The sequence below is a fragment of the Astatotilapia calliptera genome, chromosome 7, assembly GCF_964374335.1.
Source record: "Astatotilapia calliptera chromosome 7, fAstCal68.1, whole genome shotgun sequence".
Taxonomy (NCBI): Eukaryota; Metazoa; Chordata; class Actinopteri; order Cichliformes; family Cichlidae; genus Astatotilapia; species Astatotilapia calliptera.
This window is the reverse complement of record NC_137428.1, coordinates 4275359-4293321: the sequence shown is the minus strand read 5'-3', so window position 1 is coordinate 4293321 and position 17963 is coordinate 4275359. Positions and strand designations below refer to the sequence as shown.

Below are 17963 nucleotides of genomic sequence, written 5' to 3'. Positions count from 1 at the left end.
CAGGACAGCAGAGGGACAAATATGACGACATAGTGTCACAAAAACCATGTTTAAATGTTTACAAGGCCAACATAAACCAGCAGAAGCCCCTTTAATAAAAAGCAGTGAGGCAGAAACACTGGTGTGATGTGCAAGTGTCACATTATATGTACTCCCCGCCTTGTAGTGCTATAGTTTGCTCAACGTGCCCTAAAGGCTTTTCGGTCACTGATTCCAACACTTTGAGCAAAAGTGCTGAGGCTCAGCTTCCTCTCCTGCACGGAGGATACAAGGTTACCGACTCTGCTCGAGTGTATTAATTAGACATATGGCTGCCACACTGCCCACCAAAGGATATGGATGTGGGTCTCTAACCCTTCTCCTTTTTCACTGTGATCACACACATCTATCTATAGATAGACAGATAGATATAGGAGGAAAAAATGTAAATAGTTTGAAGAAAAAATGTTTGCTAATAAATGAGGACGCTCAGTCACAAAGGTGGAAGTCAGGGATGAAATATGTCTAAAAGGAGCTCTGCTGTGATTCTGTAACTGCCAACAAGAATCCTCACAGAACTGATGTTCCGCTTCCTGTCTAGCCTCAATATGAGCACACTGAGCTTCACATAACTAGCTGCTGCATTTTGACTCTGCCAAATATCCCATTCTTGCGAAAGAAATATCTCTAGGACTTCCGAAGGACTTCGATTGGCACAAAGTTTCACTTAGACTCAAGGATGAATTTATTCACTTTTAGATCTGTAAAACTTCAAATCTGTCCAATATTTATGAATTTATTTACATTTGACAAGTATCTCTGGAATTAATGATGAACTGAATAGACTTTAGCTTCCTTGCTCTCAAACACTAAGCTTCAGTTTAACTTTGACTGCCTTAAATTTAAACCATGTCAGCCAAGGTTTAAATTAGGGTTTTGTGGCATATTTAGACTTTTTGAGGATATAAGTCACAGGGTGTTACTGAACATTGCTGGTTAGCCATTTATGCTTGAATTTAATGAAATTCTCTGGATTTTCATCTGTTTTATATTCTATACTGAACATTTTAAAAGCAATGAGGACTGAAAAGCACAGGAGATTTTGTTAGCAGTGCTAAAAACGAGGCTTTGTGGTCGATTTTTGCAGAAATAAATTAGGAGAAAATAATTTTTTATATGTCAGTAGATTAATTTGCAGTTCAGTTTGTTAAAATGTTAAAATTAAAACATTAAAAAGCATTTTTAAAGCCTGATATAAAACAGGCTTGTGTACACTTTTGCATGGCACTGTACCAGAACTAGCTATCAGGAGCCTGTGGGAGCATTGCTAATGGCAGCCTGCTTAAGAAGAAAAAGATGGTATAGCTGTGTTTCAGTCCTGATACAAAACAAGTTGTTTTAAGCTTAGAATCAATAAAAGTCTCGTTCCTGGTGTTCTGCTTTAAGTCACCTTCACTGAGCTTTGCTCCACCGGATCTTGCATCCCTTGTTCTTCAGTGAATGTGAGCATTAGTACACTGTCGACTGCCTCACTACCTGATTCCAAAAACCTCTCTGGGGCAGATTAACTGGTATGTCATTTATCAAAATGCTTAAACATGTCTCAGATTTTGAAATGAAGCCACTTAAAATGTTAAACAGCAGCACAGCCCTGTCCCCGAACAGCCATCTATCTCGTCCTGTATCTGCTGCCTTGTTTCATCCCTTGTTCACTTGATCTTGTCTTTTTTATGATATTGAGCTAAGTAGATGCAATTCCTAAAGGAGCTTCCAGCAGATGTTAATCCTTGCTGACACAACCCAGCATTCACTCCTACAACTCACAACATCTCTTTCATCTCCATTACCTACGCTGTTGGTTTGTGGGTGGAGAAACACACCTTCACATGCATCTTCTTCCTTTTTAATGCAAAGAAAAAAAAATCTCAACATTTCTTAAAACTGTTTTTAACTCACAATTAGTAACAGAGCTATTTCCACTATTTGAAATGAGACTTTTAAATATTTATAGCTGCTGAATGTCTGGAGATGGCTGAGAAGCTACCTCAGAGCCAAGCTATCAATGTAGGAGTGGAAGATTACCCGGGGTAGCGGTCATGTCCGGTTAGGGGCTCTGTTGGCTCTCCGGTGACTGTTTCCTCGCGGCTGCGTGCAGCGGGGCTAGGGGAGGGTCTGTGCTGACGGACGTGGGTTACTGACCTGGTAGCCTGGCTGCCCCTGGGTGGGTCCGGGATGGGCGTGAGGTTCTGGGGGCGCTCCGTCTCTGGGCTGGGACCCGGACCGGGCCTCGGGGGCTTGGGTCCTGGTTGGTGTGTTGCCGGGGTTGTGGGCGGGTGGGTGCATGGGGGCCCAGCCCTGGAGCAGGGTGCCGCCGGTGCGTCGAGCCACCTGGGGGGCTCTTCAACTGGTGGGGGAGATTGTCACATCTTGCAGGAGCTTTCCTCTCCTCAGGAGCTCCCTCTGCAGGAGGGGGAGATACAGGAGAGGTGGAGGAAGATCTCAGCCTGGGTGTTTATTGTCTTATGTAGTCTGGAAGATGAGTGGATGGTGGGGTGGGTGCAGTTTTCTCTGTGGTGGGGTTGGGTGGACTGTCCCGGGCTCTGTGGGGCCGAGCGGCGCTGCTGCACTGGGCCCGGTCTGGATGGGCCTGGGCCCCCTTTCCCTGGCGGGTCGCGGAGTATGGGGGTGCCTACTGGGGTCAGCGGGGGAGCTGGCCCCAGGGAGGGGTCACTTGCCCCTCCCTTCCTTCCCTCCCCATCTCCAGCTGCCTCCCTCTTCCCGCTCCACCACAACCACCCACACATGCAGGGCCTTGGAGTAGGGGTATGTCACCAGGGTGCAGAGGAGGCTACCCCCCCCCCCCCCCCCCCGTCCCCCGTCCCCTTCTGGCTGCCTCTGCCTCAATTTTATCCCACAACTTAGACATTCACATTACTCACACTCTCATTACACATACATATAGGATCTTGGGGGTGGGCACGATACACGGAGTCCAAAGTACCATCAGGGTGTACACCCCACCCCTGGCATCGTTGCCCACCTCTCAATTTTAAATACACGTAGACATTGAGGGCTAGCAGGAGGGACTATGCGCTTACCTGCTGCTCTCTGGCAGGTAGCTCCATGCCCTCCTGGGTTTTAAATGCACCTTAGAACACACATGCATCAACATTACAATGAGCGGGTGGAGGGAGGTTTGGAGTCTTCTCTCACCCCCGTTCTCTGCGACCTGCTGGAGCAGGGGGGCTAGGACTAGGAGGAGGAGTTGGCCGTCCGACTGCGGTCTGGAGTGTGGGGCCTCCCTGCTGCTACGGAGTCGGGGTGGTCTGCCTCTCCCCACCGCAGGGAAAAGGGAAACACCACCTGGGTCTGGGTGCAGTTCCCCCCTCCAGGGGCAAGGGTACCTAGACCCGGTTTGTAGAGTACGCTTGGGGAGTGTGATCGTGTGTACAACGTCTCTTTATGTCTGTCTCCACGTTGGTTGAGTGTGGAGTAAGTGCATATGAGAGCATGAGGGTGGGAATGGATGTTTGTGTCTGTGTGTGCCTGTATGTCTGTGTCTATATGTCAGGTTAGGTATCAGACGCCACCTCTCTGGGGACACCTCAGGCCCTCCAAGGTTTGGAGGCCTATCTCCACCCACCACCACTTCCCCTGCCAGTGGCGGACTCCCTCAGTTGGTGGTTCTTTGTGTCCGGGGATGGGCGTCCAGGTACACACCGGCTCACTCCTTGGCGGCCGCTTATCGGGGCCTGGAGCCTGGGGCTCGCTGGGGCCACTTCGGAGGTGGGGTGCCCCCGGCCTCTCGGCCTGGGGCTCGGTCACTCAGGCGCAGCTGGCTGCCGGCGGAGCTCATGGGCGCGTCACTGCAACTCCCCCTGGCTTCTGCTCCGCGGCTGCTGAGTGAGCCCTCATCTGGGACTCTCCTCAGCTCTTTCCGGGACAGTGGCGCGGCTGCCCCTCTGTTGGTCTTCCTTGGTCTCTTGTGTTCTGGGGGCCTCTGGATGTCTGGAGTTTTGATCTCCTCCACACCTGCTTCATGCCCTGGAGGACGGGGCTGTGGCCCCCCCACACCCTCTAGCAGATTATTACATGAAGGAACCTTTTAAAAACAAGCGCGTCCATGCTCACAGGTGTACACACGGGTGATCACACCCACAAACTACACCCTTTTTGGCTCCTACCTCAAAGCACACTGTGTTCTGTTGATCTTATGTGCTGCACAATAATGTTTAACATTTAGTATTTACTGTCATATTCCCATATATCATTGTGATGTTGTTTATTCTATTACTCTTGTTCTCTTCTGCTTGCTTTCTTTTTTCTTTCTCAGCAGGTGATCCAGGTGATCGATATATGCATTTTTTTTTCTCTGCCCATTCTGTTGGTTTTTGTCTTTTGCCCTTCTCCCCCGTCCCTCTTCTCAGCTGTTTCTCTTTCCCTCTTTCTTTCTCCCCTTCTTTCCCCCAGTCAAGTCTGTCCCGTATTCAGTAAGTGAAAATAAAATAAACAATAAAAGGTGAATCAAATGGACCATTACGGCAAGGCTGGGATGGTCAGTTTGGTAAAGTAAATCCGTTGGGCATCTTTCTTTGCCTTTAGACAACAATTCTGATGGCAAAAGAGCCAAACGGGAAAGGCAAAAAAAAAAAAAAAAAGGAGTGGAAGATTAAATATTAAATATCAGCTATCGGCTCCAGACAAACACACAATGGCACTTTCTGTTCTGGCAGAAAAAGTTTCCTCGTCAGAGAAATCAGATGAAAGCTTTGTGTCTGCAAAAAATGCTTCACTCTGGAGACAGAAAAGCAGCTTAGAGACAATAAGTAAAGTGCATTCATACTCAGGATATTCAGAACGTAATGTGACCTGAATCAGACAGGGTGAATTTAAAATGGAAAACCAGCATAGAGGATGTAAGGAGGGTCCGGTCGCACAGTGGTGAGCTCACACGTTTGACAGCACATTCGCTCAGACCTCTATTTTCACCTCATCTCTCAGCGGGAACGTCAGAGTCAGGGTGTGACAGGGTCATGCTCCTGAGAGCTGGACTTACCGCAGCAGTGAAATGATAACGCTTACATTAGTTTAGATTTGCAAAGAGGACGAAACACTCCGGTTATTGGCAGCTTTCTGAAGACAAATTTAAGCGTCTTTAAAGTATCTTCAGCTCGCACCAGAATTCAGTTCGAGACCAATTTAACTTTGTGTTGTATTTTTCCCCCTGGTGAATGTCTCAGTACATTTGCATGGGCAACTTGAGCTGCACTGTGTCATGCTTCACTCTTTTCAGGTCATGCACTGAACTCAGCCTCCTACTTTGGTGACCACGTCCCTGTGACATGTCTGCACTGTTGCTGCCCTGCTGTTTCAACTCCTCCAGCAATCACCATTCAGGATGTTTACCCATTAATTCTCAGTTTCTATTTGCAGGAAGTGATGAGATTCACAGCCTGGGAAGGAGAATGAGCTTTATCTCTGATTCATCTCAATCTAAGAGCTGACATTATTATTCATCAGTTGAGGGATGCAAGACTTTGACTTTGTCTGCATGCCATCATTTTTACGCATAACTTAAGTAAATGCCACACTGATGTACATTCTGATATGTGATCCCAGCTTTGAAGGAGTTTCTTGGGTGGATGAGGAGCTGGCACTGCCTGAAGTGTGATCAGTGATTAAAGTGAAACCCACTTGAGTCCCACAGCACATACAGTTATTCACCTCATTAATTCCACCGTAATGGAACCGACGACATGTTCAGAGGCACTGTACCGGGTCCTCCTTAGCTTTTCCTTCCAGCAGTTTTGGCTGAGTAAACATTTTGTTTTTGATCATCACCTTGTTTCACACACACAGGGGTGTGTTCACAGCTGCAACTTTACTCAGCAAGTTTGCAGAAAGTTGAATAAGATAACTTGAACTGATGTCGAACAGCTGCAATAAAAAAAAAAGCTGAGGCAACACATACGGCTGCCTGTAGCTGTTATTCTCCACCACTGTGTAAAATCATGACCTAAATAATAACATTATACTGCTACAAGTTTTAAACAAAGACTCCCAAAGGGACAACAGCCCAAGGGCGAGCAGCTCTTCACACTGAACCAAAGCTCGTAGGTGTTGAATACTAAAGTCTTACAGCTCGCTTCTCAGTGTTTGCTGATTTTGCTGTTTTCATGTCTTTGCAAAGTCAGAGGCTGAGGAGAACATGCATGAAGGACTGTTTTTTTTATATAAATAAAATTGAATTGAAGTGAATTGAAAAGGAAAAACATAAAACATCAGTAGAACATCTGTGAACTTCCTAGTTTTAATGATTTGTCCTGTGGTTTATAATTTCCTTCTCTGTTCACCTGGATGTGGCATTTTCAGTGGGAGGAACATTTGGTCTGAGACTGAAGAAGTCACTTTGTATTTCTCCCAATAAAAATGCTACAGTGTGATGAAGGAAGCTTTCTGGGATTTTCATACCGGGATGACTCAGCATGCATCGAGACAAGAGTTTTCTGTGTAACTGATGAGCCACATTGCAGCGCGAGACCCGCTGCAGGCTATGGAAACATTTCCCCAGACAGTGATGCGTTGCTTTCTTTACCTGCAAACTTTGATGGACACTGATGATGGGACACTGCCTCAGGAGTTTTACGTGAATGCACAGCGGCAGGTGTTCACGGTGACTGAGGAATAAAGGCCCCGGGCTGTTTTTCATTGTGTTCTTTTGGTGTTGGATAAAAAAAATCCTCTCCTTTTCCAGCGTGACAATTCCCCCAAACAGAAAGGTTCTAGGACTTGTAAAATGCTGCCAGAGTTGTTTGTGTAACTTATATGAAGAGACTGACGTGATTCAAGGTTTTCACTGAGTGTGGCTCTGCATCGTTTGCTCTTCTGGGGCTTCTTCTAAAAAATATTTCCTTCACATTGCAAGCGTCTCATCCTCCTCGCAGTTATGTCATGATGCTGCAGAACTGAACTTTTAGAACCTGCTAACAGCCCAGCACTATCATCATCCACTGTATTTTAGTCACCGACATTCACACATCATGACTTGAATTTATTTGGCTCATGCTGAATGGCACAGTTGGATCGTCCGGCAGCGGCGCTGAAAAATGCAACCAAATGTCCCTTCTAGTGATTGTGTTTCTATGGTCCGCCCACGGCGCTGTAGGACGAGCGCCAGCAGGACAGACGGGCAGACAGCGTGTGGTCACCAGCAGTACACTGATGGGGGAGGGGAGCGGTCGGTGGATTCTTTCCTGAACCGAACGGAGAACCCGATGTCAAGAAGCGAAGCCCAATGACCCACGGTGAAGGGATGAATGTTTCCTGAGCAAGCCGCAGTCACTTCCTCCACAGACGCATGGGTTTAATGCCACTACCACTGCAAGACAGGCCATAACCCACAACCCCAACAGCAGTGATTGGCCCTGCATTTTATACCTCACTGAGACTGGAGGTGTTACACCAAACAGGCATTGAGATGGAAATTTTGAGCTAAATTGTCAATATTTGTCACATTTAAATCTATTTAATGTTCAGATGTTTAGATCATTTTAGAGTTACATAAACATAAAAGTCTTAGAAGTGTTGTACATGCCTATTATTTAAAGACTTGGGTAACACTAACAATTTAATGGGCTGCATTTATATAGCGCTTTTCGAGACCCTCAAAGTGCTTTACAATTCCACTATTCACTCTCGCATACTGGTGGAGGTGAGCTACAGCTGCCCTGGGGCAGACTGACATGGCAGGCTGCCATATTGCGCCATCAGCCCCTCTGGCCATCACCAGTAGGCGAAGTGCCTTGCCCAAGAACGCAATGACCGAGACTGTCCGAGCCAGGGCTCGAACCAACAACCTTCCGGTTACAAGACAAACTGCCAACTCTTTAAGCCACAATCGCCCTAATACACGTGTTGTTGTGTGGACTTAATGTGCTCTGATGTGTCGTCATTTGTGTTGTGTCGATTTGTTGCTCATTAAGCTGACCGGTCCTGCTTTAGACTGAGTGTAGAACCATACGCCCACTGATACTGGAATAAATACACTGCTCAAAAAAATTAAAGGAATATCTTTTAGTCAGGCTATAGCATCAAGTCAGTGAAGCCTCTGAGGTATTGATCCTATCAGTTACATAACAGAGAGGGTTGTTAATCATGTTCAGCTGTTTTGATCTTAAATTAAATAAAAACAGGTGAACTAGAGGGGCAGCAATGAGACAACCAGCAAAAACATGAAATTTACAGGTGGAGGCCACTAACATGTTTACCTCCTCATCTTGTCTGACTGTTGTTTCACTGGTCTTGTATTTAGTTAGGGCAGGGGTGTCCAATTAGTTCATTACCAGGCCTCTGGAGAACTTCAAGACATGTTGAGCCATTTAAATCAGCTGTGTTGGATCAAGGACACATCTAAAACTTGCAGAACACCGGCCCTCGAGGCCTGGTAATGAACTAATCATTTGATTCAGGTCTGTTGACCCAGGGTGAGATCTAAAACCTGCAGGATACCAGCCCTTTAGGCCTGGACTTGGACACCTCTGGGTTAGGGTATACAAACTACCTGTGCAACAGGTAGTCCACTCTTCCAGGATGCCACATCAAAACTTTCCACTGCCAGAAGGTTTGCTCTGTCACCCAGCAGAGTTTCGAGAGCACAGAGGAGATTCCTGTAGACAGTCCACAGAGGGACTCACAGGCCCCTAGAGGCCAGGTAGATATCAAGATGAAATCACTGGACCCAGTGTCAGACCCTACGCTGGCACAGAGGGTGCTGAGTTACTCTGGGTGCATGACAATCCCAGCCTCATGTTGCCAGAGTATGAGGCAGCTCCTGGAGGATGAAGGAATTGATACCTCTGACCTCCCCCCACGCTCGCCTGACCTAAAGCCAATCGAACACCAGTGGGACATTATTGTTCAATCCATCTTTTGATCCAATCATTCCAGGTTGCACCTGAAGGTGTTCAGGAGCTCAGTGATGCTCTGGTCCAGATTCACTTTTTTGAGCAGTGTGCATGGAGATATGTAGAGAGATAGAGACCGTCCAAATAAAAAAGAATGCACAGAAATGTAGAAATATATTTAAACAATGCATTTCTCATATTTTTAATGACAAAAAGGTTGCATATTCAATAATATATTTCTACATTCACATTTTCGTTCTGTAACATTGTAGCGTTAATAACTGAAGACTGAATTGTCCTCTTGTTGCTGCTTGACAGCCATTTGAGGGAAATATGAGGAGGTGCAAGAGAAACACGCCACATGTTTTATTTTTAGCTTGATGGATTATTTTCCTGATATGTCAGGATACTATTTTCATTCTAGACAAATAACCCAACACTTAACGCTTAATCAGTAATCAAGAAATGATCACATCGCTATTTCCGTACTTCTCCTGCTGCTTTTCTGATGAGAGGTGTGTCCAGTTTTCTACTGATTTACATCTGAACCTGAGGGCAAAGTCATGTTTCTGCATATTATATGAAGCTGTTGCTTGTGCTGTGCCAGCCTCCATTTTTAATATATGCCCTCCATTAGTGACCACAGAGTAGCACAGAGCTGGCATTCAATAGCCAGTATGTAAGCAGCAGCATTCTCTTATCGATCGGATCATTTTTACTCTAATACACCATGAACATTCTGTGTTTTATACTGCAGCGTAAAACCCACAAATTTTGCTCTTTACAAAAGATGACTTACAGTCAGGAGGAAAAGTGAGTAAACCCCAGAGTGATGTTGCTTTGGTATCAAATGTTTCAAACTTGTCACAGTAACTGCTTGCCTCCAAGAAGAAATCCTTCTAGAAGCAAATCTCAGCTCCTAGGCTCTATTTTGAAGGATCTCTTTGAGTATTTGGGCAGTGATTACAAATAAAATAAATGACAATTATTTTAATTCATTTCAAAGGAACATAAAGACTACATGCATAGAATCACCAGACAAATCTGTTTGCTGACTTTGTCTCAAAATGGCATTAAAAAGGCACATTTTTCCTTTGGAACAACATGTTTGCTGTTACAGAGTTCTGCCATAGATTTTAATTCATGGTGCATTGAGAGGCATGTCTGTCTAATTTAATGTCTCTGGTGTTTGTTCTTGTGTGACATTAAAGGTCACACAGTAGGAATTCTTCCTTTCTTCGGTAAAACATGCTCAGCCAGCTCACAGTCGTCACTTTTGCTTCTTTAGAAAACTCTTTTTTCTTGGGTTTGCTCTCATGCTGGAATATTCCTCTGCTGCCAAGCTTCTGGACACTGGGATTCATCTTCTCAGCCAGTTTTTCAATATAGCCACAGGCACTCCATGAAAGGCACTCGTCAGTGCCTCCTCCTGCACTTCTCGGAATCAGCTGATTTATTTTTTTTGTATAATACTTCTTGTATATTTAATAAATTCAACTGAAAATTGTACCGTTCTATAAATATTTTCCAATATTTTCCAGAAATACATGGGAAATTAGATACTTTACGAACATGCTTGAGCCCTCTTAACATCTTAAGTACAGGACATGCATCAAATTTTCAGGGCTTAAAAGGTGTGATCGCTGCTGAAAACTTATTCTATACATCTGCTGTTTTTCCATTCATTTTTAGTCCACCAGTGTTCATCCGTATGTATTTTTGAGCTAATTAAATCTATTAATGGGAAGTATAGTTTGATGAGATACATTAGCTAATTTAATGATTGTAGCTCTTGAATAAAAAATATCAGCAAAATAGATTAAAAAAAAGATAAATCGCAACATTTACTCATTTTATTCTGATTGTTATGTTGAAAAAGTGCTATTATTGTTCCTACAAGTGTACTTCATTCAAGTCCACAGGTTTCTAGCTGTATGTAGATGTACTTACTTTCACTGTATGAAGCTTCTCCTTGTACTATATTCTCAATAAAAGGTTTTTCAGTTGTTCACAAGACAGAATACTCAACTAATCCTGCAGTTACCGTGAGGTGATACAGCTTTGAATCATTTGACATTAAAGGGATATTCCTTAGAAGCATACTCGGTTTTGTTTGCAAACTATATTTTGAGCACACGGTGAAGCTCTGCAACAAAGAGGCATTAATATGCATGCAGAGATGTGTGGAACATGGAGTTCCATCAACAATGAGTCAGTCACACAGGATAGTCAGCACCAGGGCTGGCATTTCAAAATTAATGGGTGACAGCAAAACATAACACACACACTGAGGGGAAAAACAAAACAATGTGTGCGATGACGGGGCATGCTGATATGCTTTAGTAACATTAGCAGTTTGGAGAAAGATTCATCTCCAGTCAGGCCTCATAGACTCCAACATGGAACTGAAACTTTACAGAAATATGAATGTGCAAAGGATTGTTGTGTGAACCAACAAAACTGACGGGAGTATTTAATCACATTAAACTGAATCAGTTAGGCCCAAACACAAGACAAAAGTGACCAGGCTAGGATCAGCTGTACAAGCAAATTTCAGCTGATGTTATGAAAGGTGAAATCCAGCATCTTGTGTGTTTGTTTTTTGTTTTTTCACCACATTTTTGGGATTGTGTATTTATTTAGAGCCAAGATTCCTTATCAAGCATCAAAATAAATAACTGTTAATACGTACAACCCAAGTTTTCTAAAAGCTGCTAATCTGTTAAACTACAATCCTTAAACAACAGCATCCTTTAAGAAGAAGTTCATAGCTATTAGTGCATTCCTGCGTACATCTCTGTACTGATTTATGATTCTTTATTTAGAATTTATGATATAATCCAAATATCAAGCCTACATATAAGAACTAGGATACAATAATATGGGATGTAAAACAGTATGGGAATTCAGTGGTAAGATAACAAATAATGGTATATAGGAAATCATTCACTGTCATTTAAATCAGTAGTATTAGCATCCTGTAAGCACGAGCTTAGCAAAAGCCCAGCTACAGGTTGAATTTAAACTGTTCAGGTGTTTTCTATACAGTCAGAATTAAATAGAGTGATGCATTTAAAAATATGCATATTAAAGCGATGAAGAGTCTGAAGGATGAGCAAACTGCACACGCTGGAAGAGGCTCATACCACGCGGTGTGTCACCTGGATGAGGTTTTTGCCAACGGTTGTAGAGAGAATTTTCAATTCAAGAGTCTGGCGTTATTCCCGGCCTAATTCCTAGTATCTGTTCCAGTATCTGTTGTGTGGTTTTTTTCTTCTTAAAAAAAAAAGTTAAAAAAATAAAAAATAAAATTTAAAATTTTTTATATATATATATATATATATATATATATATATATATATATATATATATACATATATATATGGCAGATGGACTGCTCCTGTCAAATGCATGTTTGTTTAACAACAGAATTATGATTTTTGATTGGATTTATGGGCATTTGCTGGCTGCTGCAGAATGAATGCTTGAAACACTGGTCTGACTGATTGACAGAATGGGGCGAATGGACAGAGAATGCCATAGATGTATATCCACTCGGGTTGGATAAAGGAGAGACCTATGTGGTACAGTATGGTAGGTTATGTAGGTAGGTAGGTACAGTGGCTTTACGATCCTACGTACATGGTCTGCAGGAGGCTTTGTGGAACCGTGCAGCCAGCCTTGGGAGGGAAGTTCCAAAACAATCCAGGCCCCATCTAGCAGCAGGTATAAAAATACAAGAGACAAGAACTACTGTACTAGCGTTGGTGCATTGCAGGTGCAAAGGCAATAATAAAATTCACAGGTTATAAGAGGAAAGGTCATGCAGCAAAGCTACAGAGAACAGACAGAAGGAATAATAAGACAGGCGACAGAGGTCAGTAAGAAAATGGTCATAAAAAATTAGGGAGAAAAATGTAAAGGTTAAATGATAGAAAAGGACTTTTCTGTTATTAGGTGAGTGATATTTAATTAGTCAGATTTTCAAATCAATAAAAAAGCCATGGGGTTTCTAATAATACATCAACTGACTTTTACTGGCCTCTAATAGTGGCCAGAAAGACATGCAACAACCCTTTATAATTTATATAGATATAGTTTCCAGGAGACACAAGGATGCTACTGGGTTAGAGCAAAGATCCAACACAAATGGGGACGCAAAGGGGAAATGTATCAGCATGCAAAACACGGTAATAACAGTTTTGCTTTTGCAGTGGCTCGCTCTCAGTGCCAGCCTCATTGTCTAGCTATTGAAAATGCCACTGGGGGGAGGGAGATGGGGGCTATGGAGTGGTGCAAAGAACCCAAAGAGCAAGAAGAGTTGTTTCCAAACAGAAGGAACAAGAAAGCGAGCAATGAAAGCTTCACATACCCGACATCTCTTCTAAGGCATAGTTTTGTTACCCCCATCTGAAATGTAGGTTAATCTTGCTGTTTTGTACAAGGAAATGTCTTAACAGAATAAAAGTGTGTAGCCAACTTGAGAGCTGATGTGACTGCTAAGCACCTCACAGTCAGCTTAAGTTCTGCTCAGAGGTTAAAGTTGGGGAATTAGCCATTTAGCATTCCTTACTAAATAGTTAAATGTTCTAGAAGCATAATTTCAACAGTACAGTATGTGATTTCATGTGTTTGTCTTGTATTTTAGAGAGGAGATCACCACGTAACCACACTGTCAAATCTCACAACATGTAGCCTCTGACTTCAGCACTCTATTTCTAAGCTGTAGTGCCTCTTCACCTCACTGTGCAATACCTTTTGTGCAATACTTTTGTTAATAGTCAACGGTGCAATAGACTCCATACTTGAAATGTGCAATTCACTTGTATTTTTATTTTTATTCCTATTTATTCTATTTATCCCCTTCGTATATTTTATTTATATATGTCTCTGTATTTATATATTTGTGTGTGTGTGTATATATATATAATATTCTGTAACTGTAACTTCTGTCAGTGCTGTGCTTTTGGAAACCGAATTTCCCAGAGGAACCCACCCGAGGGATTATTAAAGTTTTATCTTATCTTATCTTATTTCTTATCTGTTAATTCAAAGTAATAAAGTAATCCCCATCCAAAAGTCAAACTTTTCTCTTTGCTTTGTTTCAAGCAATTTACTTGTGACCAAAGTAAAGTGATTTGAACTAGTCAGAGCTTTATGAAGATCAAATTGTGGCTAAAAGGTTTTTAAGGTGTGAAAACTCTTGAAGTTTATGCTGACAATAGCAAAAATATCACCAGTGCTATCCATCAGCCTCCCAGTAGATGCGCGTTTCAAATCAATTGGAAAATTCTACGTGAGATCTTTTCCTATTTAGGGTTTTCATAAGATTGTTAGAAAACTTCACCTCCTACCTTGATCGTGAATTCAAGGTGAACAAATTGAAAAGATTAAAAGAGTCATGTGACTGCAATGTCCATTTTTTATCTGACTTCTATCTATTTATCATCTTGTAGTTTATAAAGGATTTTCCCCATTTAGCATGTAATTAAAAAATAACATCAACAACACTAAGTCTAACCCTGGATGGGCTGGTCAGTGTTAAGTCCTTAATGATTCATATCTGTGCTTTATGCATGTGCAATTGTATGTTTGCTATGCAGATGTCGTGAACTGTCAGAACTGTGCTAATTACATTTAGCTTCCTAAGCAGTGGCTGCTTGCTAGCTTTTAAAGCTCCTCTGACTTGGGGCTTGGTATTGGGACTTTCCTACTATTTCATATGCTTTGTTGATCTGACAGGTTGTCTTAAATTTTTCATCTGCACAGATGCGTGGCTGTGAAATTTCCCAATACCTTTGATTTTCATGAAGTCCACAAGATGTAAAGTCCGAGCTTGAACTTGTGGTTAGAACCAGCAGGTGAAACATGGAAGCAGGATCGCTCGTATCTTATTGCCATTTTGGACACGTAGTAACCCTTATTGTGCTTTTTATAGGGGATAGTGACCTTTTTACTTTGAGTTGTAGTGCAATACATAGTGAGTTGGATGTAGGGAGCAGTAAAATTGCGGATAATTATGAGCTGTTAATCGGCGCATAGTAGCAGGAGGTGACATGATTTATAAGAAAAACCCAAAACTGCATCTCTTCCACTGGAAATTAAGCAAGATTTTAACTCATGTTGTTCATACTTGTAGAAAATTCTGGAATAATGTGATAAATCTATATCCCCAAAAATCCCCTCTGGCCAAATATGGACTAACTGGATTGGCGATAAGGTGTGAGCTAGCATTGCTGTGTGGCTCGTGATGAACAAGAGCAGGAGCGTATTGCTCTTTGTAAATCTATTTATAAACTGTGAGCTGAGAAACAGACCCGCTCCCGAAGGGGAGGCCAGCTCGGATTCAGCGGCTGTTTCATGTTCTCAAGAAGCAGCAGGAAGAATACGAGTCAATAAGTTTTGTAGTAGCTTGAAATCTGAACATAGCAAAAGATGCACTGCAAGAAAATGATAAGGGAAGTGCATTTGCTGATCTGATAGAGAAATTATGTAAGAGGTGCAAATAAAAATGAGACATCAACACTGTTGCTTTTTCAAGGATATGAAAAATGCTCTTTAATCTGTTCATCTGTTCATTCTGCTGCTGGTGTGACGCTGCAAACCTCACCGAGTTCTGATAAAATCTGCATATACATTAATGTTGTCTTATATGGTTCTTAGTTTTTAAATGCGATCACCCAGCCACTTTATTTTGACCACGATGCCCCAATGCTTGATGGTTCTAATCTGTCTGGTCCTGCCAAGACCACTGAGACAAATGCAGGCACTTTCAGGGCACCACTAACACAAGCCTGCACCAGATTCAATCAACTTTTATGACTTCCACCTACTGTCGATTCATCATCCAGCTGACTCAATCTCCTTCAAATCCAGCATTGTTTTCTTTAGCACGCATCGCTCCCTCCCCTGCCATTGCCAAAGTCAGACACATCAGAATGAGACGATTATTAAAAGCATCAAGACTTTTTTAAACTACAACTTTATAATCCAACTGTAAACCAGGGAAATACAATATAAATGCAAAGGCTTTGGGTTTAATACATAATAATAATCCCGTCTGGTTTTCTAAATGTCGCACTTTTGTTCCTGTGGGGTCAATAAATTCAACCTCTTGACATCCTGTTCTCACCAATGCAGAGGCTGGAAACAGGGGTGTGTATATGTGTGTGTGTGTGTGTGTCTGTGAGAGAGAGAGAGAGGAAAAGTAAAAAGCACAAAGCTCCAGCAGCAGCATTCACATACACCGTGCCAAAATTCCTGTCCTCATTTTAACATCCTCCTCCTCTAGTCCTCAAACACAAAGCAGGCTCACTGCATCCGAGCTCAAAGCTGAGGGTAGAGTCAAAACACGAAGCTTCTCAAAGAGTTCACCTGCAAATGACTGTTTGCCACTTAGGTAGAAACTGTTGAATCAATATCACAATCCAGGCAGACAAAGCTTTACGGTACCTGTGGTGTTGTTCAGAGCTTCTGTGGCCGCAAAGTCTGGTGTAGCTGTGTTTTCTGTGTCCGTCCCTCAGGCTGCTACAGACTGGCTGAGTGTACGTCTCAGAGTGTTTGTGCGTGAATGTGTGTGTCTTCCTGTGGTCGCACTAGAAATGAGAGAGAAAGAGCTCTCTCTCTCTCCCTCCCTCTATCTCCCTCCCCTTCCTGATGATAAACACAGAGCACGTGGCTTCACCAATGATGCAGCACGCTGACAATCACAGCACCGAGAAGCGAGGAGAGAAGTGAAGGATGAAGGAGAAAGACGCTGGTAAAAGTATAACAAAGTGAGTCTGGTTAGAAGGAAAGCGTGGGAACGATCTTGTTCATCATACCAAAAATCCAGAAGTCTTTTTTTTTCCTCGCCAGTTTCAACAACTAGTCATCTGATCTGCTTCAAACTCACCAGGTGTGCAGGACACACGAGTAGGTGCACTGCAGAGTCGGAGGTCATAAGGATGACTATAGTGCCTGCTCTACTGTGTCTGTGTGCAGGGGGAGGGGCATATATAAACACAAGCGTGTTTGAATGACATTCATTGACATTAAGTTTAAATAAGTGCCAAACATTATTCTAACTGTAAATCTCAGCCTCGTGAAGATAAAGCTGTAAAGTCTTTACTCAGCACGATCTGTTTCCTGGCTTTAATGTTCTGTGATTAATGATTTAATTCACTCATGTTGTTTCAATTAGTGGTTCTCGAGAGAACTACTAAGAGTCTGTAAATGTGTAATTGTTTCGTTTTTGTTTGCCTACATGTGACACACGTGTAAGTTGTACCTATAGAACCAGCCAGGCTCTGCACCGGTGCCGTTCTGCAGCCCTGAGCTGGCAAGCTTTGAATTTACTCGTGATTTTGAAACCAAGCAATGAAAATACATCCATCCAAATCTGGAAGAACGTATCCTTTTCTGAACGCCCAATTCTGACACGGCTCTCAGACGTCTTCACGCCCACAGACACACACAAACGCACACACACTCAACCCAACAGCCCACAGGCAAACAGAAGAGCTATTTTGTCTGGGTAAAGCAAGCGTCAGAGGAGCTTACCATGTTTGGGCAACTGGGGCATGAAGTGATAGGGGCACTGATAGCGGCATCATCCATGTGTCTCTGGCAGAGCACTGACTTCAGCTCTGCTTTGAATACAGTAAGACTTGTTTATAAGAAAAGATTAAGTTTAGGCCTGCAATTTAAACTTGTCCACCTTCCATCTGTAACCCCGTGTTCCAGAGATGGGAGTGTGTTGTTTACAGGATTGGAGAGCATATGGGACGGTCACATAATCCCCTTTTTTGGGCACCTTACATCGCTGCCGGCCCGAGAATAAACAGAGCCTGATATTGTTTAAACATTTAAAGATTTGGGTAGCTCCGACCTGTTTCCTGACATCTGAATCACGACTCACATTTGTGATGTTACCAGATATTGATGTGCCTAAACATTAGAGACAATCACAGATGAAGCAAGCACCAGTGTGAGTGATGGGGCAATGAAAAGAAACTCATCATAGCTCTCCAATTACTTTTTGTTAAAACTAGTGACATTAAGCATTCGTTTCCCACTTCATTTTTACTGTTTCTTTACTTT

At 42.9% G+C, this 17963-nt stretch overlaps 1 protein-coding gene across 6 annotated transcripts in view; it reads right to left on the bottom strand.

Annotated features, from left to right (window-relative positions):
• ndrg4 (NDRG family member 4) overlaps positions 1 to 16486 on the bottom strand; it is a 66600-nt gene extending 50114 nt beyond the window's left edge. For 2 of the 6 annotated variants that reach the window (XM_080304044.1, XM_080304045.1), the window contains exon 1: positions 16335 to 16486. Coding sequence is in view for 3 of the 6 variants with exons in the window: in XM_026172575.2 (XP_026028360.1) it covers positions 12525 to 12598 (74 nt within the window). In the remaining 3 variants the exon portion in view is untranslated. Of the gene's footprint in view, positions 1 to 12524; positions 12599 to 16334 lie in introns of all 6 variants that reach the window. The other 4 variants (XM_026172575.2, XM_026172574.2, XM_026172576.2 and 1 more) reach the window with 4 other exon arrangements.
• Positions 16487 to 17963: the final 1477 nt, after the last annotated feature.